The 23,299-nt window shown below is 32.2% G+C and overlaps 6 protein-coding genes across 6 annotated transcripts; 2 read left to right on the forward strand and 4 right to left on the reverse strand.

Moving 5' to 3' along the window:
- Positions 1 to 210: 210 nt before the first annotated feature.
- PGO_072520 (hypothetical protein, conserved) lies at positions 211 to 3,939 on the reverse strand (the record flags this gene model as incomplete). Its single annotated transcript, XM_028687125.1, has 5 exons — positions 211 to 2,097; positions 2,291 to 2,650; positions 2,860 to 2,988; positions 3,278 to 3,373; positions 3,703 to 3,939. 5 exons carry the CDS (start codon positions 3,937 to 3,939, stop codon positions 211 to 213), a joined length of 2,709 nt encoding a protein of 902 aa, XP_028542926.1.
- A 624-nt stretch (positions 3,940 to 4,563) lies between these two features.
- Positions 4,564 to 6,088, reverse strand: PGO_072530 (cytoplasmic dynein light chain; the record flags this gene model as incomplete). The annotated part of the gene is made up of 5 exons (XM_028687126.1): positions 4,564 to 4,634; positions 5,004 to 5,081; positions 5,467 to 5,590; positions 5,786 to 5,827; positions 6,065 to 6,088. 5 exons carry the CDS (start codon positions 6,086 to 6,088, stop codon positions 4,564 to 4,566), a joined length of 339 nt encoding a protein of 112 aa, XP_028542927.1.
- Positions 6,089 to 9,592: 3,504 nt separating this feature from the next.
- On the forward strand, positions 9,593 to 11,759 carry PGO_072540 (hypothetical protein, conserved; the record flags this gene model as incomplete). Its single annotated transcript, XM_028687127.1, has 2 exons — positions 9,593 to 9,635; positions 9,877 to 11,759. The coding sequence occupies 2 exons, from the start codon at positions 9,593 to 9,595 to the stop codon at positions 11,757 to 11,759; spliced, it is 1,926 nt and encodes a 641-aa protein (XP_028542928.1).
- A 1,034-nt stretch (positions 11,760 to 12,793) lies between these two features.
- On the reverse strand, positions 12,794 to 13,717 carry PGO_072550 (serine/threonine protein phosphatase 4; the record flags this gene model as incomplete). The annotated part of the gene is made up of 1 exon (XM_028687128.1): positions 12,794 to 13,717. One exon carries the CDS (start codon positions 13,715 to 13,717, stop codon positions 12,794 to 12,796), a length of 924 nt encoding a protein of 307 aa, XP_028542929.1.
- A 1,941-nt stretch (positions 13,718 to 15,658) lies between these two features.
- On the forward strand, positions 15,659 to 16,769 carry PGO_072560 (cytochrome c oxidase subunit 5B; the record flags this gene model as incomplete). The annotated part of the gene is made up of 2 exons (XM_028687129.1): positions 15,659 to 16,030; positions 16,299 to 16,769. The coding sequence occupies 2 exons, from the start codon at positions 15,659 to 15,661 to the stop codon at positions 16,767 to 16,769; spliced, it is 843 nt and encodes a 280-aa protein (XP_028542930.1).
- Positions 16,770 to 18,518: 1,749 nt separating this feature from the next.
- Positions 18,519 to 19,586, reverse strand: PGO_072570 (phosphatidylserine decarboxylase; the record flags this gene model as incomplete). The annotated part of the gene is made up of 1 exon (XM_028687130.1): positions 18,519 to 19,586. One exon carries the CDS (start codon positions 19,584 to 19,586, stop codon positions 18,519 to 18,521), a length of 1,068 nt encoding a protein of 355 aa, XP_028542931.1.
- Positions 19,587 to 23,299: the final 3,713 nt, after the last annotated feature.

Below are 23,299 nucleotides of genomic sequence, written 5' to 3' on the forward strand. Positions count from 1 at the left end.
ATTTTGCTGGAGCATGCTCTCTGCCGTTATTCTGCTATACCTCTCCACCTATACCTCTTTTTTTTTTTTTTTTTTTTTTTTTTTTTACATGCCAAATTTTATACGCATCTTCAAAAATAATAACATTTATGATACCATGTGTGACATTTGGACTTGAATCATATTTTATATTTGCATTATCTAATGGAAGAAACAATAGTACGCACCGTTTTAGGACGACTTTTTTTTTTCTTTTTTTTTTTTTTCACCCCCGTTATCTGAATTCAACTTGATAGATGATAATGCACTTCTTACATTGGTCACACGTGTTCGGTTTGATCTATTTGATATTTGGGATATAATACTATCTGGAGGAATGCCTCTTTTTGAGTACGCAACTGAAGTGGCCATTTGCATAGGTCTACCCACTACATTGCATTTCTTTTCAATTTTGGGAGAAATTTTGTGATTCACTCCTGTCATTAGTTTCGTCGGGTCGCTTGTTCGATTGCTTCCTCGTCCGTTTGGTGCTCCTTTGAGTGCACCTCTGAGTGTTCCCTTCGCTGCTCCTCTTGATGCACTTGCTGTGGGGCCCACCCTTGGGAGATTCTTCCTCTCCGCATGAGATAACGACCCACCCCGTGGTTTTTTACTCTTGCTACTGTTCACGTCACCATCTATGTTATACCTATTATTTCTTTTGAGTAAAATTCCTGTGTATTCATCTCTGTTACATTTATTTTCGATTCTCGTTTTAGCATCCTTAACCTGATCCAACACTATTTTGTGAAAATCGTGGCATAGTATTCTCCTTTGTATGGCTCTTTCCATGGATTCGTGTGGGTGGTTTCTTACTATAAGATCTTTTTCACTTCCAAGTCTTTTCTTCTTTTGAAAAAAGTAACAGTTGTTTTCAGAACACTGATTTTTTATAGGAATGAGCTTATCTCGAAGGTATATCTGTTGACGTACACAGCACTGTTGATCTTTTTCTAGACTTTGTGATTCACCATTTTCATTGTACTTTTGAGTAATTCCAGTCTTATCATCTTTATAATGACAATCCTTATGATGACAAGGACCGTTCATTTCATCCATTTCATCCATTTCATCCATTTCATCCATTTCAATCATGGGTATATTTAATTTATCCCAAAAGGTGCACACACTACTATGCCTACTATCTTTTGTTGTCACATGAACAAGCTTCAATATGTTTAAGAGCATTAGCCTTATGGGGTGTAAAATTTTTACATACGAATTGGAACATGTATAATTTAAGCTCGTTTTTGAAATGAACTTCCTCAAATCATCATATGAATCTTCCCCATCCTCGACACTGCTTCCCGTTTCGTGGGGCATCTTACAAAGTTCGTGACCTCCTTCTTGGCCTCCTTGTGGATTGGCATTCTGACGACCACGCTGACTCTCAGCATCGATGTCAAAGTGGAGGTCCTCCCTTTTTAGTGAATCCTTGAAAAGCACTTTTAAATTTTCAAACAAGGAGATCAACACTTGAATAATTATAGAAGCGTCTTGACAATGCAATAAGTCAAAAGAATTTCTCTGCATCTGATATATCACATCAATGCTCCTTTTCGTTTCTTCAGCTAAGAGATAATTACAAATTAAAAATATGTTAGGATATATGTCTTGTTGGTCAATAGAAAATTTCAAATTAGACAAATGATCATCAGATTCGTCATATTCATTATGGAGCTTATAATTGTATATGTCACTATTCATATACAAACTATTCTCCTTTCCTTGTGAATCAAACTTAATTAACACTTTTTTTTTTTTTTTTTTTTTTTTTTCTTCTTGTTTCACTCTAGTCGAATCTGTATAAAATCCCTCTACAAAACTGAACAAATTTTTGTTCATATAGAAAAAAAAGTAAGTCAAAAATGATGTATTCACATTAAAATTTATGCCATATGGATAGGAATAAAGGTACTGTTTCTTTTCTTCGTTAAAAATTATTGTCTGCTCAGCTCCTCTTTGAAGTATATCATTTATATATTCGTTCATCTTTTTGTAAATTTCCACTCCTTCTATTTTCTTTGTGTGTTCCTTTTTCTTGTTAAACAAGATGAATCGTTCGCATTCGCTTAATATCTGACGTGTGGATGTGAAAACACAAAGTATGAGTTTCAATGAAGGCTGCCTTAAGGGATGGGAACTGATGGATATGTATATAAGGTAATAGCTTTTATATTGCAACGTTATGTGTGTGTGTGTGGGACTCCACTACATTTCAAAGTAACTGCAGAAATATGATATTTCCCGCAGATTCATTCGTCATACGCACCTTCTTGATCCATTTATTCAAAGCCAAAAGTATGAACAGGTACATGTTGTTCTGAAGGGCAGATTCAGTCATCTCGAATTCCTCAATGATCGTGCACAAAAACTGTGGGATGTCATTAACAATTGTCTTAGCTTTGTTCAAAAATTTACCTACAATTAATATTTCTTTTAATTTTTGAGACTCTTTAAAAATATGATTTTCATTCAATATTCTCAGCAAGTTTTTATAATCATCCTCGAAAATCTTGTCCTTAAAATTGCTGTCCTTAAAAATGCCATCCTTTTGATTCACTCTTTCTTGGTTAACCTTTGCTGAGCATTTCAGCTTTTTCAGGAAAAGTTTCCTTTGTTCGTTTGCATTCTATTGTGAAAAAAAAAAAAAAAAAAAAAAAAAAAAAAAAAAAAAAAATACTCATAGATCTTATATATATACAAATGCACAAGTAAGGCTAAAACTGAAATAAACAAAAAAAAAAAAAAAAAAAAAAAAACATTTATCAGTCCTATGTATAGCCAACATCTAACATATATAACACTTGTAATATATCTTGTTTAATAGTTTTTTCATACCAAGTAATTGTCATTCTTAGTTATTGTTGAATATTTCTTTAGAAAGGCATTTCTATAATGCCTGAATCGGTATAAGGCTGCTGTGTCATAGGGAAAGTTTACTTTCAAGTTTGTGTCAATTTGGAACTCCTTCGAATTGGGAAGAAGAATAACCATGAGAACGGGTATAATAACACGAAGGAGAAATGGGTGAGGAGCAGTTAACGTGATGGAATGAGAAAAAAGACGCACGATGCATACTGTGGAAAACACTTGCAAAAACAAATTTTGACGTGCCGACAATAACAAATTTTGACGTGTCGACAAATACGAGCTTAAAGGCGATGGCAATTACACGCTCAAACATATTGACAAGCCCGCGTCGATGCTACTGCTGACATGAGAAAAATGACATTTTTTTTTTTCTGAGGCCATTTACCTTTTCACCACCCTCAAATTCCGCAAATTCTACATTTGTCTTGGTAAGTTTTGTTGCCTTTTTTAATTTTTCCTTTATCTCTGTAAGGTTCTTATCCTTATGGAAAAAGAAAAAAAATTAGAAATGATATAAGGGGTATACGTGAGAATTTATGGACATTTGCGTTAATTGGAAAAAATGTGAATCTTCGTATTACTATGGTTCCATTGTCACACTGTGCATGTCACGTTACTACTTTATATCACTCCGTTCATTTTAGTTCAGCTATTTCCACTTAGGTACTTATGGGAGAGGGTCGTGCAAATGGACACTCTACGTTATGCTGTGGACGCTCCCTTGTAATTATATCATGTGCAAATATGAAAAAAATATGGTCATGTGGGAAAACGGCGCCTTTTTTTTTTTTTTTTTTTTCAGGGGGTTACTTGTTCTCTCTGCTTCTCCTCATCCTTTTTGAGTTGGACAAAATTGTTATGAACAGAATTGTAAATACTTTGCTTGTGTAGAGAAGTAATCTTTTGTATTAGTCTATGGTATTCATCTATTGTATGTACAAAAATATCCAATACTTGTTTTATGTACTTGTACAGGATTTTGTATTTATTTATAAAGCATATTAGGCTGTAGTCGATTATCTTTAGATGCTCATATAGTTCGTCCATTTTTTTTGCTTCGAGGCTCTGCAATATTTTTTGTGTCTATTATTTAGGTGATTGTCTTACTTCATTTTTTTTTCTTTATTTTTTTACACATTTTTTTTAAACATATATGTGTGGGGATAATATATACACTTATGGAATGGTTGCGCAGGGATGTAAAAAAAAAAAAAATAATAAAATAAAAATAAAAAAATAAAAAAAAATATTCAGGGTCCTCATTGGAAGAGAGTTCTTGCTTTTTGCATTCTTAACAATTTTGTTGAAGTTTATTAAATTAAAATTTTTTTTACTTTTTTTTGTTTTTCTCTTTTTGGATCATGAAAATTCTTATAAAAAATGGGTACAAAATAGTTATTTAATTGGAGTGGGCGTAGAAGGATATTTCCCTTTTCACAATAACGATAAATTTTCAAAGTTAACCATGTGCATATATAGACAGGCATTATTGCCAAATGATAAAAAACACACGCAAAAAATATCCTACGCTTAACATGAAAAAGGCACACATATGTATATATATGTATATGTGTACAAGCACAGTGTTAAAAAAAAAAAAAAAAAATCCAACAGTAAAATGGGTGGAGTGGCTCCAATCGAATGAAGAATTTTTTTTCTCTTCAATTTAATTCATGTTTTTATTGCATATATGCAAAGAATACAATCAAGTGTTTCATTTCCCATTTGAACGCTACAAAGACCTACAAATGTGTGATCAACGGGAAGTAGGGAGAGGGGGGAGTGAAAAAATAAGTGAAAAAAAAAAAAAAAAAAAAAAAAAAAAAAAACATTTAAGGACGTGGGAGTATAAAGAATATGCATCCTTTTTGTAAAATCCAAATTAACGAGAAAATTCAGATTAGCTTGGGTAGTTTTCTCGGCTTGATTATTCAAAAGAACATACCCACAACAATGAATGTAAGTATGGATATATGCGTTCGTGTGCACTCAGACTTTTATGTACAGTGTTTTCTTTTTCTCTTTGCAAATAAATGTTTTGCACAGTTCTTCTTCATTCATTGATACTTATAATTTTTGGATAATATGATACTTTATCATGAATAACTAACCGTCGGAATTTTCATCCCATAGACATACATTTGATGTTGTTAACGGTGATCCGTTTTTCTCCATAAGAATGCACGTAGCTAATTTGGCAAAAAAAAAAAAATAAATAATTGAACACACGAATAGCCATTTTTTTTAAAAAGTGAAATAAATTATTAACAAACATAAATTCGGGAAAAAAAAAAAAAAAAAAAAAAAAGCTAGCTAGAATATCTGTACATACGGTGAGAATCGTTGACTACATTAAGTTAAATGAACAAATGGTAAATTACGGAAACTGTTATCAAATTATTATGAATCATTTGTTTAGCTACCAAATTGTATGAACTCTATCAAAGGATGGTTAACAATTTGTAATGTTCTACTTTTATTATATTTAATCTAATCTTGTGTTATTTTCTTAAAGTCTACGTGGTGATAACTATTCTATTGCATATTGATAAGAGAAATGATGTGTAAACATACCAACATATTTAAATGGCTTGTTTAATTTGGACAGTTCTTTCAATGTTGTATCTAATATTTGCGACACCCAGAAATTTGTTTTCTCTTCATTATAATGTGTTTTTTCCAGAAATTGCGAAATGGTCTTTAATAAATTTAACAAATTAAGAAAAAAAAAAAAAAAAAAAAGGGAGATGCTCATAATATGAAAACAAATTTCACTTTTGATGAAAATCAGGTGTACATATTCATACATTAAATATGCAAACATGCATCCTTATGCTAAAACTCATCATCACTGGAAACAACTTTAACGTTTTTATTAACATTTTAAAGTTACTTGTTTTCCTATTTCCTCCATAAGCTCAATGTCGAATTCTTCCTACACACATGACGTAACGTTGTTTAATTTGTGTTTTAGTATAATAATGTTCGAACAGGAAAAAAAGAAAACACAAAAGAAACATTTATCAGGATCAAAAATGCATGGAAGAAAATGTCATCCTATCTTTACATAAGAAACAGACAGTGCGCTACATTTACATGAAAAAAAAAAAAAAAACGTGGGTAAACATATGTCTGTGTCTGGATCTAGGATGTGGAATTAATTTTTACTTACCTCGAATTTCTCTGCTTCATTCATGGTATGAAATGTATTCGTTCAGGTCACTTGGTCAAATCGTAATGCAATAATAGCGCGATGTTGCAGTGCAGTAGTATGGATATTTTGCAATGTGACCGATTTACTACTTGGTATTTTCGCTATTCCGTTTTCCCCGCTTGTTTCAAGCACGCAACGATTGGAAGTGAACTCTGTCCTGTTTGCAAAACTTATGTTCGTGAATTTGGTGATGAAAGTGTGAATAAGGTGGTTTTATTTATGTTTTTTTTTTTTTTTTTTTCTTATCGTTCACTCTAGACGAACGAACACACTTTCTACTGCTTGTATAAAAAAATTAAATAAAGTGTAGAGTGTATACTATTATTTCCAGTTTTTATGTAGGAGAGCATTTCTAGAAAACAAAATGGGGGAAAATATGTGTGCTATGTTTGGAAAAAAGAAATTAAAATAAAAAAAAACAAAAACTGAATATATGAAAGATAACTTCCTTGTCCATACCTTATGATTAAAAAAACTAATTAAAACTTTTTGGACAATACTATGTTATTTACCTATTTAACTATGGAAAAATGAAATAAAAGTTGATTATTAATGGTAATATTAATTGAACTGTTTAGCTGTTTTTTTTTTTTTTTTTTTTTTTTTTTTTTTTTTTTCAAATGAGCTTATGAGTACCTTTTTTCAATTTTAACTGAACAGAAAAAAAAAAAAAAAAAAAAAAAAAAAAAAAAATTCTAAATTTAGAATCAAAGTGAATATTACCACTCCTTTTTTACATTCTCCTTTCATTTACACATAATGATTTATTTTTTGTATGGCCCTTTAGATAAGATTTTCCCGAAAAAGCTAGATTAAGTAAACGCAATGTGCGTATTCCGTATTTAGATAATTAGGCGTTTGCTTGCACACACATAAAATATCTAACAAACGGGCAGACAAATTAACTCAACAAATGGGCAGACAAATTAACCCAACAAAGGGGCAGACAAATTAACCCAACAAAGGGGCAGACAAATTAACCCAACAAAGGGGCAGACAAATTAACCCAACAAACGAACAAACACAAACATAAACCCCTGTCCAGCGTAATTTTGCAAGATATGTGCCTATATTTCAGGTAAAAAAATATTGTACTTATAAACATGGATTATGGTAGGAAAAAGCGGAAAGGGTCGTCTTCCTTTTGAAACTAATGTCACGTGTCTAATGATTTCCTTTTGCTATGCTAATTTGACTGAACATGAGTGTAATCGCATGGTTCAGGTGAAGTTTACTTCTTTATTTATTTCACTATTTATTTTATTTTGTTTTATTCTCATGGGGCTTCTCTGTTACTTTTGCAAAAATATATAATGATGTGCCCTCTTCTCTGTGTGCATATCCATATATATGAACATGCACTTTTACACATTCCAGTATTTTGTGTAGTGTAACGAAAATGATGTTATTTTTAAGTAAATAAAACACAACCTGTAGGAGATTAAAAGCCTAAACAAGTTATTCTTATTGTATGTCTCCAAAGTAAGCCTTTATCACGGGACCATTATTCTACTTAACATATTTTGGAATATTAGCAAAAGGGATCTTTCGCTTGACCTCTTTAGCATTATCTCTCATTTGTTCTTCGACATATGTTCTTATTTACCGTTCTTGTCACTTGTGAATGTGTCATTTTTGTGTACCAGATGCTCATGTTTTATCGTTGGAATAATTTTTTACAAAATGTACAAGTTCGTGGGTGTTCACTGTGGCAAACGTGTTTTCATTTAATCATGTGTCACAAGTGTAATGTCACTCTCGTGTACATGTGTTAATATTGGGAATCGGGTGTGTGTGTGCGTGTGGGTGGGTAATTTTAAGAAGGGAATTTAATTACTAGGACAATACGCTGGTGCATTAATGCTGTCAACTCCACTCTCGTAATCATTTTGTTTTTTAAATATACACATTTTGCAGCCTCAATCAAAAGCACACAAATTCACGATTGATAAATTCTTTTTTTAGTCATGTTCATAAGACTACTGAATTGGACATCGCCGGTTTGTATATTTCGTCTGATGCCACTTTGTGGTGGTAGTTTCTTGGTGAGACATTTTTTCATCCCCTTTTTTTATTACAAATTCACGGTTGTGGTAAGTGCTCTTATAGCGGGGTCAATGGGATGGGGGCTTACACATACAGATATGCACATACAGACATGCACATACAGATATGCACATACAGACATGCACATACAGATATGCACATACAGACATGCACATACAGACATGCACATACAGATATGCACATATAGACATGCACATACAGACATGCACATACAGACATGCACATACAGACATGCACATACAGACATGCACATACAGACATGCACATACAGACATGAACACACACACAGGAGTGGCTTTCCCCATATGTTGTTTTTCATTGAACAAATGTATTATAACCTTTTCTTGCAAGTGAAAGAGTGCTTTTCTTTCTTTGGGTGAAAAAATTAGTTCCTCATCTCAGCACACTCCCGAGTTGGTATAATAAGCATTTATATATACATCAGTACGAATATACAAAATGTATGCTAAAAGTACATACATATACTTTTAAAGATACATGTGATTGCGTTTATGGGACAGCTAATATTTAGTAATCCTCCCACTTTTACACTTTAATACTTCTCCCTTTTTTATTTTATTTTATTTTTTTCGTTTGATCAATTTTCCAATTAGTGCACCTTTGAAAAACCGTAAAAGAATTTTCGAGTTAATTTTTATTTTATCTGATACGAAGAATACAACATGATATAAGTTTGCGTTCATTCTCATTTTAGCCTAGGAGTAAATAAATTTAAGTATACACTTCCTTTTTTCATATTTTTTTCACCTTCTTTTTATCCTTTTTTTAATCTCCTTTTCATCCCTTTTTCATCATTTTTTCATCATTTTTTTGTAATATGATGACCCCTCAATTGGTTTTCCACTCATTCCGTTAAAAAATCCTTGTATTTATTCACATATATAATATATATATGTATATATATATATATTTTTATGATTTTCTTATTATTGCAACATAATTAACACCTTTTAAATACGCGTTATAATTTGAGTTGTGACAAGAGGTGGGAAAGAAGACCGAGCATGTACTGTGGTAAAATTGGTGTGGTAAAATTGGTGTGGGCAAATTGGTGTGGTAAAATTGGTGTGGGCAAATTGGTGTGGTAAAATTGGTGTGGTAAAATTGGTGTGGGCAAATTGGTGTAGTAAAATTACTGCGATAAAATTGGTGTGGCCAAACTGCTTGTGTGCATGCGCACACATGGTTATATGAACGTATGACGGTGTAACCAAATGCAAAATCATGATCGGGTGCATCAATAATGCGATCATAAACATATACATATAACCTCCTGAGAATACGAAAAAGCAGAAACGAAGGCATATTTCTTACATTATCCTCTGTGAGACTGAACAAGAAGAATAACCTACCCCATACCCAACCTCCGTCCACCTTGTAACAAAAATAAAGAAAACCATGTCTACAATCAGATGGGTTGATCTGCTGTCAAGCGAATCAAGTAAAGGAAAAATATTAAAAAAAAAAAAAAAATATATATATATATCCTTGATGTGCTATTAGTTTACTTGAATGCATAGTTATATCATTCATGTGTGCATTGTTTTGTTTCCTATCATTGGGACAATGTTGCATTTCTCTTCTTCTGTTTGTTACGAATCCTACATATTAGATTTGTGTTAATGCTTTTTATTCATTTATTTTTATTTCTTCCCTCATTTGTCTTTTTCCCCTTTTTAAAGATTTCTCACATTCAGTAACGAACAATGATGACATAGGCGAAAAGGAAAAAAAAAAAAAATTCCTTTACAATAAAGAAAAAGATTTAAACAATAGTTTTTTAAATTCGTATACTCTTGACTTAGACAATAGCAATGTTGGCATAAATTTAAAAATTAAAAATATGTGTATTGCAGAAAAAGATGGAAAACCCAGTGAGAATGCAAAAAATGGTAAAAATCTCATTGTCGGTACTGAAAAAGAACTCGTTGTGGAAAGTGACCTTAATGGAAGGATGAATAATAATGAAAGCGAAAAAAATACACCAATGGAATATCCAAATGGGGGTGAAACACTTGTTGGGAAATGGGAATTGAATCAGAGAGAAGAACAAGGATCATTTGATGATGCCAAGGTGCATAGTCAAGTGAATTTCCAAACTGAAATCCAAAAGAATGTGGTGATTCATGAAGGAGCTAACAAGAACATAAGTGGTACCAATAAAAATTCGACATCTCGAATCAATGAAAACTGTTCACAACCCAACGATGAAAATTCTGTATTACACCAGACCCCTGGGGGGTTTATAAATACAAAGATGTCAAGTCCTGAGGTGTGTTCACCTAGCGAATTATTTGAAGTGAAGACCAAAGTTCAGGAAAAGGATCAAAAAGAAACAGTGCTACATATCCCAAACGTAGATTCAAATGGAATAGAAGAAAAAGATAAAAGTTATCTATTGAACACATCTAAATGTAAGGAAGAAAATAATACATTTCAAACTGAAAATGCAGAAAAAAAAAATGAAAAAGGTAAAATGACAAAAATGAAAATCCCTTCGAATTCATCTAACTCGGTTAGCGGGAAAAGGGGTAAAAAAATAAGGAACGTGTCCCTAGATAAGCAATCGATAAAGAATTCATATTTCACAAAGTATATTGTTAAAAGAGGGAATGAAAATAAATCTGCTGTGGAAACAGTCATGGGGTGTAGCTTGACGAATAAAGATCAAAAGGAGACGCACGAGAGGGAGAAACATGGTCAAAATCGGGATCAGAAGCAGGATCAGAAGGAGCGTCAAAAGCAGGGTCAAAAGCAGGATCAGAAGCAGGGTCAAAAGCAAGGTCCAAAGCAGGATCAGAAGCAGGATCAAACGCAGATGGGGAAGAAGGATGTACAGAAAGGAAAAAAGAGAAAAGACAGACTCAGTGTAACGTGTGAAAACAGCACGGCGTCGAAGTTTAACTGCACCGTGTCACATGAAGTAACGGTGGATGAAAATAACATCCCAATGAATCCAACCAAAAAGATGAAGAACAAAATGAAAGGAGGAGTGAAACTGATGATGAAGGAAGGAGGAGGCGATAAAGGAATAAACAAGAATGCTGAAGAAGAGGGAGAATATGAGAAAAGAAAATTAGCTCCATTGTGTCATGAAAACAAAGATAGTGAAACGAAAATAAAATTAATAAATAACTCAACAAAGGATGAACCCAAAATGAGAAAAGATGAAAAAAATAATTTGGGAATAGTTGAAAATATGCCCCTTCCGCAATTTTTAACCCCCATGCAAAATTATCAACTTATGAATAATGACAATATAGATTTAGAAAAATTTAAAAATTTTGATAATAATTTTATTAACTATTTAGGTGATATAAGAAACAATTTTAGTGATCCCTTTGTGAATTCAAATAACAATCGGGTTAACAGTAGATTAAAAGAAATTGCAGTTGGGAAATCAACTAAGGAATATAAGAACTATGTCAAACTTGTGAAATATGAAGAGAGAATGGATGATGATCCAAGTACTCCAAATGCTTATGAAAATGTAACCAATGCGAAATTTCAAGCAAAATATAACCTATGGCGTAAGAAGTTGCACAAATTTGACACGATCAGTTAGGTTTTTTTTTTTTTTTTTTTTACGGCTTTAACGAATTACTACTACTGCAAGGAGCAGTGGGGATGGTTGTCCTTGGTGGAAGTAGCATAAAAAAAAAAAAAAAGAAGGAAAACAAACTTAGAATATGCTTTTCTTCCCACTGAACGATTTAAGTTGATACCCTTTTTGCATTTACAGGAACGTATTATTAGTTCCTTTCATCTGTAAGAATTAAATTACTTGTATGATATAGGTTTATGTGCCTAAAGTTTATACCTGTCCTAACGGGTACGTTATTTTATTTTATTTTTTATTATTTTTTTTCTTCCTTTTTGATCATGTTTTCAGCAGCATGTAAGAAGTGCAAGCATATGTTTAAGCTTGCGTTTGCATGTGCTTCTGTGGAAATGTCCAGACAAACATCAACGCAAACGTTCATCCAAACATCTTCTACCAAACGTATACAAAAAAGTTTACCGAAACTTCCAATCATTTTCTGCACCCGAGTATGCAACAAACACTGCTCAAACTTGTTCAACCGTGTAGTTGAAAAGGTATTGGAAGGAACAAGGTTCATCTGTTTCAGTTGCAGAACATGTGTAAATGGGAAAAAAAAAAAAAATTGCACATCTACCCCCATGTAGTAAAAGCTTTTAAACAAACGAATGCACAAAAAAATAAAAAAAAATAAAATAAAATAAGCACACACAAGGGTTGTCATAAGAAGAGGTGAGAATGCCCACATACAAGTTTTGGTAAATAGATTAATGTATGATACAATTCTTATGTGATGTTATCTGTTCAGGTGGTCACAGGGACGAGATCGAACTGAAATCTAGTCATGCATTAGGAACATTTTGTGTATACAAAACGAAATGGTTAAGAAGTTATACCGATTGGTTGATACTTTTGAAGGTTTGCATCTGTTGTGGTGGGGGAAGGAATATAGAAAAAAATATATATATATATATATATATATATATATATATATATATACATTTTTTTTTTTTTGACAAGATATGCATAGAAGGGGAGAAACACATTACAAATTAATCTCAAGAGAAGTATATTGGGGGATACTTTTTGACAAAATCATTTGAATTATTCTCGAAGGACGAAGGTCCAAAGCACTTGAAACTGAAAATTTCGTTTTCATCAATCTCCATTATACTAGCAATGTTTCCACATCGGTAGCAATAGTTAGGAGCAGACCAAACTGTAACTAATTTTTTATCAAACCACCATTTGTACCCTTCCATAACTAACTGATGAGCCCTTGCAATAATTTGAATATTGTTGAGATGACAAAATTTATGAACAGTGTCAGGTCCAAATAAATGTCCAGCACCTCTTGGACTTTGATCCCATCCATCTTTATCATTTGGATCCGACCACATAATATCACATAATGATCCAGTTCTTGGAATTTCTTGAAATCTATTAATTTTATTTAATTCATATATCTGATGAAATGATGGTGATAATCCACCATGAATACAGAAATAATTGTTTTCAATAATAGCTCCTATACAGAGATAATCCATTAGATCTGTGCAGTATTTCCACACATTTATAGAACCATATTTTTTTATACATTCATCATAAAATCCATATACTTCAGTAATTTGCCTACATTCATGGTTTCCTCTTAATAATGTTATTTCATTTGGATATTTTATTTTTAATGCTAAAAGCAAAAGGAACGTTTCTACGCTATATTTTCCTCTATCTACATAATCCCCTAAAAATATATAATTAACTTCTGGTGGCTCATTTCCAATATGGAATAATTCTGTTAAGTCATGAAATTGCCCATGTATATCTCCACATATTACTACTGGTAGATTTACATATCTGATGTTATCTTGGTTTATCAGTATTACCTTGGCTTTTCCACATAAATATTTTACATCTTTTTCTGATAACAATTCGCACTTTTTCAATGTTTCAATTTGCTTCTCCAGGCAATCCGTTCTCATTATTCCACCCTTCTCTCCAAATGGGGAAGCGTCTCACTTGGATGGCTAGTATGGCTAGGGTGACTAGTATGGTCAGGATGACTAGGATATGTCTACTATTTCTTGCCAATTGCCAGTTGTCCCCTCCGTTCATTAGCTATCGGTTATCCCTTCTACTGAGAAAAAGGACAGAAGTATACACAGATAGCTCTAAAAGATCAGTAACACACGAAAAATAAACTCTGCACGTCGGTGGAGGGCAGTATATTATAATTTAAACACAAAAATGGAACAATGGAAAAAAAAAAAAAAAATTAAATATTGTCTACACCATAGGGGTGTATAAACTCAATCAGATTGACATCATAACTTTTGAAAGAATGATAAAAAAAAAAAAAAAAAAATGAACAAGTGTCACTCATAATTTGGAAGCATTTTACACCCCAAGTAATGTCGTGTTTGACAGCGTGTACAAACTGACAATTGTGCATCTGGATCAAAATAAATTAATTTGAAACGAGAAGAATCAATTAAGGTGCAACCAAGAATAGGAAATATATATAAACCGTATAATGAACTAGAAAAATATAATAACAGTTAAAAAAATGAAAAATGAATTAATCTCCTTTTCCTTGCTTTTGTTTCACAAGGTAAAATCTACAATTGGTAAGTAACCGTTCTCATATATTCACTAATACTAATGATAAAAATTTTCAAATTATTAAATTTTCTTTATTTTTTTCCTGGTCTTGAGCAAAAAAAAAAAAAAAAAAAAAAAGGAAGAAAAATATCAAATGTGTAAGAAATGTATAGCACACAATGAAAGGTATTCAAATCATGGCCACAGATAGTAGTATTTTGGACCTAGCGTATTTTCTATGAGTAACTTGAATATAAAATATCTTCCCCATCCCCCTCCTGTGTTTGTTTGTGTTTTTGTTTCCACAAGTTTTCATAATGTTTCAAATCTGAAAGGTAAAATATAAATTCCTTAATATTCTCTCAAAAAAAAAGGCATCGCAAAAAAAAAAAAAAAAAACGATATTTAATTTTATATGTGTAATCATAACTATTCATTGCCATGCTCGTTTTTTGAAAGGCTTTGAATTGTTATTTATTTGTGGTATATTACACTCTTGGGAATCTATTTATGCATGATACACGACCTTAGGGGATCTAAATCTGTGCACGCGTTGTTTCGCATCACTTTTTCCAACTTGTGCTGACCAGCCATAATTTTTGCTGACCGGTCATAATTTTTGCTGACCAGTCATAATTTTTGCTGACCAGTCATAATTTATCTTTTTATTTTTCGTATTCACACTTAAATATGCTCCAGCGCTATTTCCCCCTTTTTCGCTTTTCTTTGTGGGAAATTGTTCGCCTAGCTCTTCGCAAATAATAACAATAAAAAAAAAAAAAAAAAAAAAAAGGAAAAAGAGGGAAAAAGAGAGAGAGAGGGAAAATAAAAATGTAGGTAAAAACAAGCTCTCTTCACTTCCAGAACTTGTCGCGATACCTTTTTGGGAATATTTTCACCTTTCTTTTTCTGCCTTCTTTTTTCCATTGACACCCCCAAGGAATTTCTATCCATTGCTACCTTTCTAATTTTTAGAAGTTATTGTAGCAGAATATAATGACACAGTTCTAAAGCAGAACGTGTGTATTTACACGTGCATATGTCCCATGTACAAGTGTACATGCCTGTATGTGCGAGTACGTATTTTTTTTTTTTTTTTTTTTTTTTTTTTTTTCACCCTGTTTTAACTTTCCTCTCACTGGATACATATATCTAGAAGCCTCAACTGAGAGGCCTATATCGTCCCCATGCACAAACAGTTCGTTACGTCTGATGCAAAGATTTCTCATTTATTACATTTTAAATTGCACAAAAGGGAAATGTGTTGAGTCTAAATTTTGTTAAGAAAATTTCAACAAGTTTTACACAGGAATTAAACAAAAATGGATTGGAGAAAATCAGTAAGAATTTTGTCAAGAGGTGTGATAGGAGATATCGGAAGGAGTGCTACCATTTTAAACATATGTGATGGAAGGAAGTATAATAAAATTATGAAGAAGCAAATTCCATGCTTTCAAAATAATATACAAAAGCGAAATTACTTACATTTTGCTAGAACTTTACCTGAAGATTATGAACTTCCCCTAGACACATTTCCAGACAACATTAGTGAAATATTAAAGAAAGATAAAAAGAGCCTTGATTTTATACAAAGCTATTGGTACTGGAAAATTAGAAGTGAGAGTAATTTGCTTAACTACAAGAAATTAGTTAACAAATCTTATAAGCAGTTGGCTGTCGACATGGGAATGCAGGTAAGTGTCCATTTGTGGGTGGGGGTGGTGGCTTGAAAAAGAGTGAATTTTATCAGGGTGCAAAATTTTTTAAGGCAGAATTTTTTTCCAAAATGGAGAGCGCACACATGACCTTTTATTTAAGTCTATGAGGTTGATGTTGAACTACTGTTTCCCGTTTTGCATAGGGAGGAAGTGCAGTGCCTTTGTCAGAATTGTATTAACGTATACATGTTTTCCTATCCCTCCTTTTTTTACCCCAACATTATTCACCACAATCTTTTTTCAGATTGCCAACCCAGATAATGAGCATATGCTAGCCCTACTAGAATTTTATGAATACCTGAAGTCATCACCATTTGTAGGGCCATTTGGAACAATTGAGAATCCAGTTATTGTCCCAAGTGTGCACACAGAACGGGTTGTTTGTTGTACAGGTGGAACTGGAGAAAATGAACATGTCCCTTTATTTTTTCGATGTAGAGAAGGATTCTTATATCGTTGCGGAGAATGTGATCAAATTTTTATGCACGTTCGTGTGCTTTACTCTTTGGAAGATGGAAATGATCCTTTTCCCAATGATCCAGATGTAGATGATGTTTTTGATTTAAATTTAATTGAAGAAAATATGAGTTTATACAATGATGATCAGTATGTACGTTGGCCAACCGGGAATGTGTCCTACCGACAGATGTTTCTTCAGGGGAAATGGGGAAATGAAAAACCTAATAATGCTTCTTACATAGGTTCTGAAAAGTGATACTCCTCGAATGGCTGACGAAGTGGCATGTATTTTAGTGGCCTTTTTTTTTTTTTTTTTTTTTTTTTATTTATACATATGACTAGACGGGTTTTTGTACCACATAATTTAATCACGTTTTGTTTTTTGGTTTTTTTTTTTTTTTTTTTTTTTTTTTCCCCTCACTTTTTAAAAATATATATATAATTATGAGAAACCAAAGGGGGGGTTAAAAAAAAAAAAAAAAAAAAAAAAAAAACAAACAATGAATAACAAATAATGAGTAATGTTACTAACACGTTTTTACTAAAAATGTCCTGTATTGAACATCATGCAGCATGTACACCGTTTTCTTTGAATCACTTTATGCAGCAAATATTAAATTAAAAATTTAATTCTGTTATTCCCTGCTTCCAAATATTATGGTGCAAGTAGGATTCTTACGTTTGGAAGAGAAGGGGGGGGGGGGTTAAGGGGAAAAAAAAAAAAAAAAAAAAAAAACGTAAAATTAAAATTGTGAATAAGCATAAGTACTTGTGAGTCAAATTTAGAATTAAAATAAAAATATTACTAGAACTAATCGTGAGAATGTGATTAAAAATAAAAAGAGGTTTTGCAATTCAGCATAATACATGAAAGGATGTGATGCTGAGCAAAAATCAAAAAATTGGGGAACGATTTAAAGAGTACGACATTTCTCAAAAGTGTGAGCAGTTAAAAGAAACGTCTCGCGAATGCATTCACATTGGTACGTATGTATGTATATATATGCATGTATATGTATGTATGTACATATGTATACACATGCAATTAATGTGCACCTTTGCAGTTGTGTGTAATGGACTAATCACACATCTGCGTGGCGATAGAATCACATGCTCTTACGCCCCTTTGGATATACCCACTCAGCGTGTATCTACACGCACACATACTTTATGTATACACGAAACATCATATACATGGGATGAATTCTTATTAGTATGAACTCATTTAACCATCTTGTGGAGAAAGAATAGTCAGGTAAAATAGGAGTGCTCGCTGTGTGAGAAGTTGTGTTAGGTCTTCATCAGAATTGGGATCAGATGGTGAGTCAGAATAGGTATCCGAACGGGGGAAAAAAAAAAAAAAAAAGGACTAAATGAAAAAGAATTCAATTTAATTAAGGTTTTTTACAAATGAGAAAAAACTCTAAAATAGAGTTCTTGTGACATGGAACACATTATCATCAAACTTAATGACATGTATATAATCTAACAATTTGGTGAAGAAAAAAATGATTGTGTGTCGTAGGGGACAGAAATAGACAGAATTACACAAACGGGGAAGAGGCAAAAAAAAAAAAAAAAAAGGATGCGATAAACACAATGCAATAAAAAGCAAAGGGTTCAAATCTCTGTGGATGTTTCAAGTGATCTGATCACATACATGAAATATGCGTTCATGTATCCATTTGCAGAGGAATTGCAAAAGAAAAATCCAATGGAGAGAAATCCGCATCGCTTCATATTTTTAACATGATGACATACTCTGGGAAAATACCCATCGTAATATAGAAGGATCGATTAAAGTGGAAGAAGTAGTGTTATACATTCTGCTTAATGTAATTCGATTATCCAGTATCTTTCCACGTTCTGCTGCATAATTTTTTTTTTTTTTTTTTTTTTTTTTTTTATATGCCATGCGTGATAATAAGTATTTTTTTCTTCTCCTTTATTTTTATTTCATCTCTTTTCTCGCTTCGTTTCTTCTCTTACTTTTGCGCGTGAGAGATTATCCCTTAATTTTGATTACCCTGTTTTTATCTTTCACGGGTTCGCCAACGCCACCCAGCCTCTGCCCAACAACGACCGTCTGGTTGTACTCAACATCCCAGACAAAGTCTTTTTTATTTTCAAAAATTACGACAATAGATGAACCCATTTTAAATTCTCCAATTTCATCTCCAATTTCTATGTGTCTGTAATTATCAAAAACTTTGGTATTAATATCTCCACCCATATAACTTAGTTGTGTTCTTAAATTATTTGTGGTTAATTCATCATCATTAACAATTTTAATATTTCCAACATTGTATGCACTTATAGCAGCGTAGTACACATTTCCACCTTTCCATTCTCCAGATAAAATAACTCTTTCGTTAATATTAAATAAATTATTAATAATTTTAAACATGCCTTGAAAAACAGGAAATAATTCTCCAGATATATGTCTTCTTATTTTATATTTAAAATTAAATGGTGCATGGAAATGATGATATTTCCTTGGACTTAAATAAAAAATTGCATAATAAAATTTGGTACTATCATCATTATATTTTTTTTGAAAATTTGATCCTAAAAATGTATTCACATTAAATTTTACACCTTTGATATTTTTAAGGTAATCTGATTTTAATTCTCCAAAATCTACAATTTCACTATCACATGGGCTTACTATTGAATGATCACTAATATCTCCTATAGGTCTTGTTTCTTCTCTTATATACCTCGTGAAAAAATCACCGATGGATTTGTATGACTCAATTGGATACTTTATTTCATCTTTATTTATTTTCATAAACTTAATCAAAAAGTTAAATATAAATAATCTGTATGTATTTGGAATCTCAAATTTGAAGATTTCTCCAGTGATTCTACTTCTCGTTCTCCCGAATAATAGTCTGGCCCAAAATAATTTGTGACTTTGAGCTGCATTTTCACTATTCCCATGAACACTTAAAACTTCATGATACTTGTACTGAAACATCAAAATTAGTGACAAAATGGTCATTCCCGTTATTATATATTTGTTCTTATACAAACTCACGAAGTTATTATCCCTTTGGTTTTTCTTCTTCATTGTGAGAGACCCTATGCTGAAGCAAATTGAATGTGCTGGCACATTCCTGCACTAGGAGATTCCAAGTACGCAAGACTATGCCCTGTGTCGGTATTCCAAATGAGAGCGTGTGTATGCGTGAGTGCGTATGAATGAGTGCGTATGAATGAGTGCGTATGAATGAGTGTGTATGAATGAGGGGGTGCATATGAATGAGCGTATATGCGTGAATGTGCCTCGTGTGAGAAGATGTGCACGATTATGCTGAAAATGTATTCATGTATTGGAAATAAAGAAAACTGTTGTATACATTTGCCAATTTTTGTCTGCTCGTGCGTGTGTGTGTGGTTGGAGGATGCACCCGGGCATAAGTTCGTGTAAATATTCAATTGCGTTTTCCTCAATGTAAACAGTGAATAAAAAAAAAGGAAAAAAAAAACTATTTGTCTTGTACTATTTTTCCTAAGTTGGACAGTTTTATTTTATTTTTCCTTTATTACAAAAGCAGATGAGCCAGGTAATATAGAAAAAGGGAAATAAAACAGAACGGTATATATATATATATATAAAATACATGTTTCAAAATATTTGCAATTTTTTTCTGCTCAAATTAAACAGGGCTACTTTCTGAAAGATGCAAACATTTGTATGTGTCACTTTTTTTTTCTTTTTTTTTTTTTTCACGTGCATAAGGGTATGTATATTCTGTTATATTTGAGAATAGGTATGGTGATATATAATGCATGTGCCTATCCCCTTGAAGTTTTTACCCCACACATACGTATACACATATATATATATACGTGCATATGTAAAAACTTAGTCCTTCGATTTGAAAAAAAATAAAGGCTCTTATGTGTGGTTATGGGTGCTGTACATCACACATACATGGATTACATAATTTTATTTTTATTCATATGTTTTTGTTAATAATAATCCTGCAGAATTTATGCGATCTGTGTTAGTCATTTGATTGGGCAGCTTTGTTGTTGGAAAAATTTCTCGCCTTTTGCAAATATCACAATTTGATTCGTCTATCTGTTTTCAGTTTGGGGCAGATTATGCGCACTCGTTTTTATGTGTTTTCCACTGTTCCAGTTTAGGTGTTTTGCTTGTGTGTGTGTGTGTATTATTGCACTCTATGTTCTTTTTCAATGTGTATTTTCTCTTTGGAAATAAGGAAAATGTAGATAAATCTCCAGAAAAGGTTACGATATGTATGTATGTAAGCGATCCGGTTACAGAGTGAAATGTCTAACAAACATTTGTCAATTCTTGTACGTGTGAAAAATTGTGTAATAGAAATGCAGTTTTTTTTGAACGCAGGGGTTGGGTGGGGAAAATAGGAGATAAAAATGGAAATTTTAAAAATAATTTCAAAACTGGAATTAATAAAATGTATATATGCCAAAGAAATAAAAATAGTGTCACTGAAAAACATTCTCAGACAAAATATATATTCATTCAAAAGGGGAGTGGTTGCCTTTGGAATGTGCTAGTTGTGCTGCAATTTGCATGGTACATGAATTCTTCATATATATGTAAAGAAAAAAAAAAAAAAAAAAAAAAAAAAAACTCGTGAAATAATATTATGTGGTAGATTCCTTATGAGAAATGATTCTCTGCATGGGAACCTTTTTTGTTAACCGTGCAGAGGAATGAAATTTAAAAAAAATAAAATAAAATAAAATGACGTAAAGCATAATGCGAAAAACGAAAAACGAAAAAAAAAAAAAAAAGTTACACATATACAGCAAAAGAACACATGTGCACGTACACTATATGCATATATGAAATAATAGTCTATACGAAGTGCTTATATGTAAAAAAAATAAAACTATTATATATATTGATAAAGTTCTCTCAACAATAAAGGATGTATATCAGAAGGAAACTGTTTTTCTTTTCTTTCATACTTTTATAGGGAAAAAATACGCAATTTAAAATTTTTTTTTTTTTTTTTTTTTTTTTTTTTATAGCCATACGAACAATCGATGAAAGGAAAAAAAAATTGAAAAATTAGGGGGAAAAAGAAAAAAAAGAAGAGGAAAAAAACAGAGGAAGTGAGACTATTCGATTTGCTGCAAATAGTTTAAGAAACCATCGTACAAATTTCACTGAAGTGTCAATAAATAAGAGATAAGGTGTATATATATATATATATATATATATATATATATATATATATAATATCATTTACTAATTTACAATTTAATTTTCCTCCTGGGTGCAGGAAGAGTATTTCTTTTTCTGCATTGTCAAGGGAATGATATGCTAAGCAGCAGAAATGTCAGACATGAGAAAAACCAGTTCACCCAAATGAGGGTAGGAAAAATACAATATGCATAAAAAGGAGAATACAGAGGATTACGATTTTCTATACTTTTACATTTTATTTTCTCACGTCGCATTTTTCTCTTCATATTCCCCCCCCCCCCGTTGCTTCTTTTCTCCCTATTTTTTTTTTTTTACACATACATATGTACCTACTTCTGTAACCACAACACATTAATGGATGCTAATTCTGTGGGGATAGGATGATGAGGAGGTGGAGAAATATAACTGTTTGAGATAATAAAAAGCGGACAGATGATAGGTACGTGTGTCGATCAGTGAAATGAAGAGTGTATATATCATGCTGATATATTGCACAGAAACCAAATGAGGCAGATAATGCCTTTTCTTCCCCAATTTGAAGTACAAACCCCTGTATTAGTACTTTCCCAGTTGACATACCTCACTGATGTATTGTATGTGTAAAATTCCCTCTATCCGAATTCTTCAATAGTAGTGGGGTAAATTCCTCAATTTTGTATGAAATCACATGACTGTTGCACTGAATGACACACACGGGGAACATTTTTTCATCATCCCTTAAACACTGTTCCGCTTACCCCTAAACCCGTTAGTGCACTTCACGTTTATTTTATTTTATTTTATTTTTTTGCACCTGTATATATGTACAACTTGGGCGCAATATATATGTATATTATGTGTATATTATATGTATACGTATATGCATCTTTATATATATATGCACGTGCGAAAATCATTCGACACAAAAGTGAAGAAAAATGATAACACGGGAAACATAAAATAAAAACACGGTCAAATGGAAAACAGAGGAGGTACATGGGTAAAGATTAAATTTTGAAAAAATTGCATATCCAAACCGCTTAACACAAACATGCATGTCCCCGTAACCTCAGTACATCCAGATAAATCGACCCTAACTTGTTAAACATATATATATATTTGACTCATGATAAAACTACATTACTTTTTCTTTCGCTGAAAAAAGTTCACATAAAGTTTCTGCGAAATACATTCAAATGGTGCATACCAGAAAAGCCAAGGTCCAAAGGTCATCATAGCTGTTACACTACTTCAGTTTAAGAGCTATTTTTTCATGAAAAAAAAAAAAAAATAAATGAAAAAAAAAAAAAGCAGAAAAAAGCACGAAATCGCCCCAAAGTGTACCGAAAAAAAAAGGAAAAAAAATCACACATTCCCCAAATCGAAAAATTTTAAAGACTAAAATATTATGAAATGCGCAACTGTTTATGCATCCAACGCTGAAAAACACATTGCTTATATACATTTACTCTTTAAAATGAAGAACTGCCTTTGCTTGTGCATGTGAAAAAACGTAAGCGGCAAAAACGTAAGCGATAAACACATACGCAGAAAATACAAAAAACAGAAAAAATAAAAAATTGGGTGTATGCTGGAAA

This window comes from Plasmodium gonderi, assembly GCF_002157705.1.
Source record: "Plasmodium gonderi DNA, contig: Chr07, whole genome shotgun sequence".
NCBI classification, from domain to species: domain Eukaryota; phylum Apicomplexa; class Aconoidasida; order Haemosporida; family Plasmodiidae; genus Plasmodium; species Plasmodium gonderi.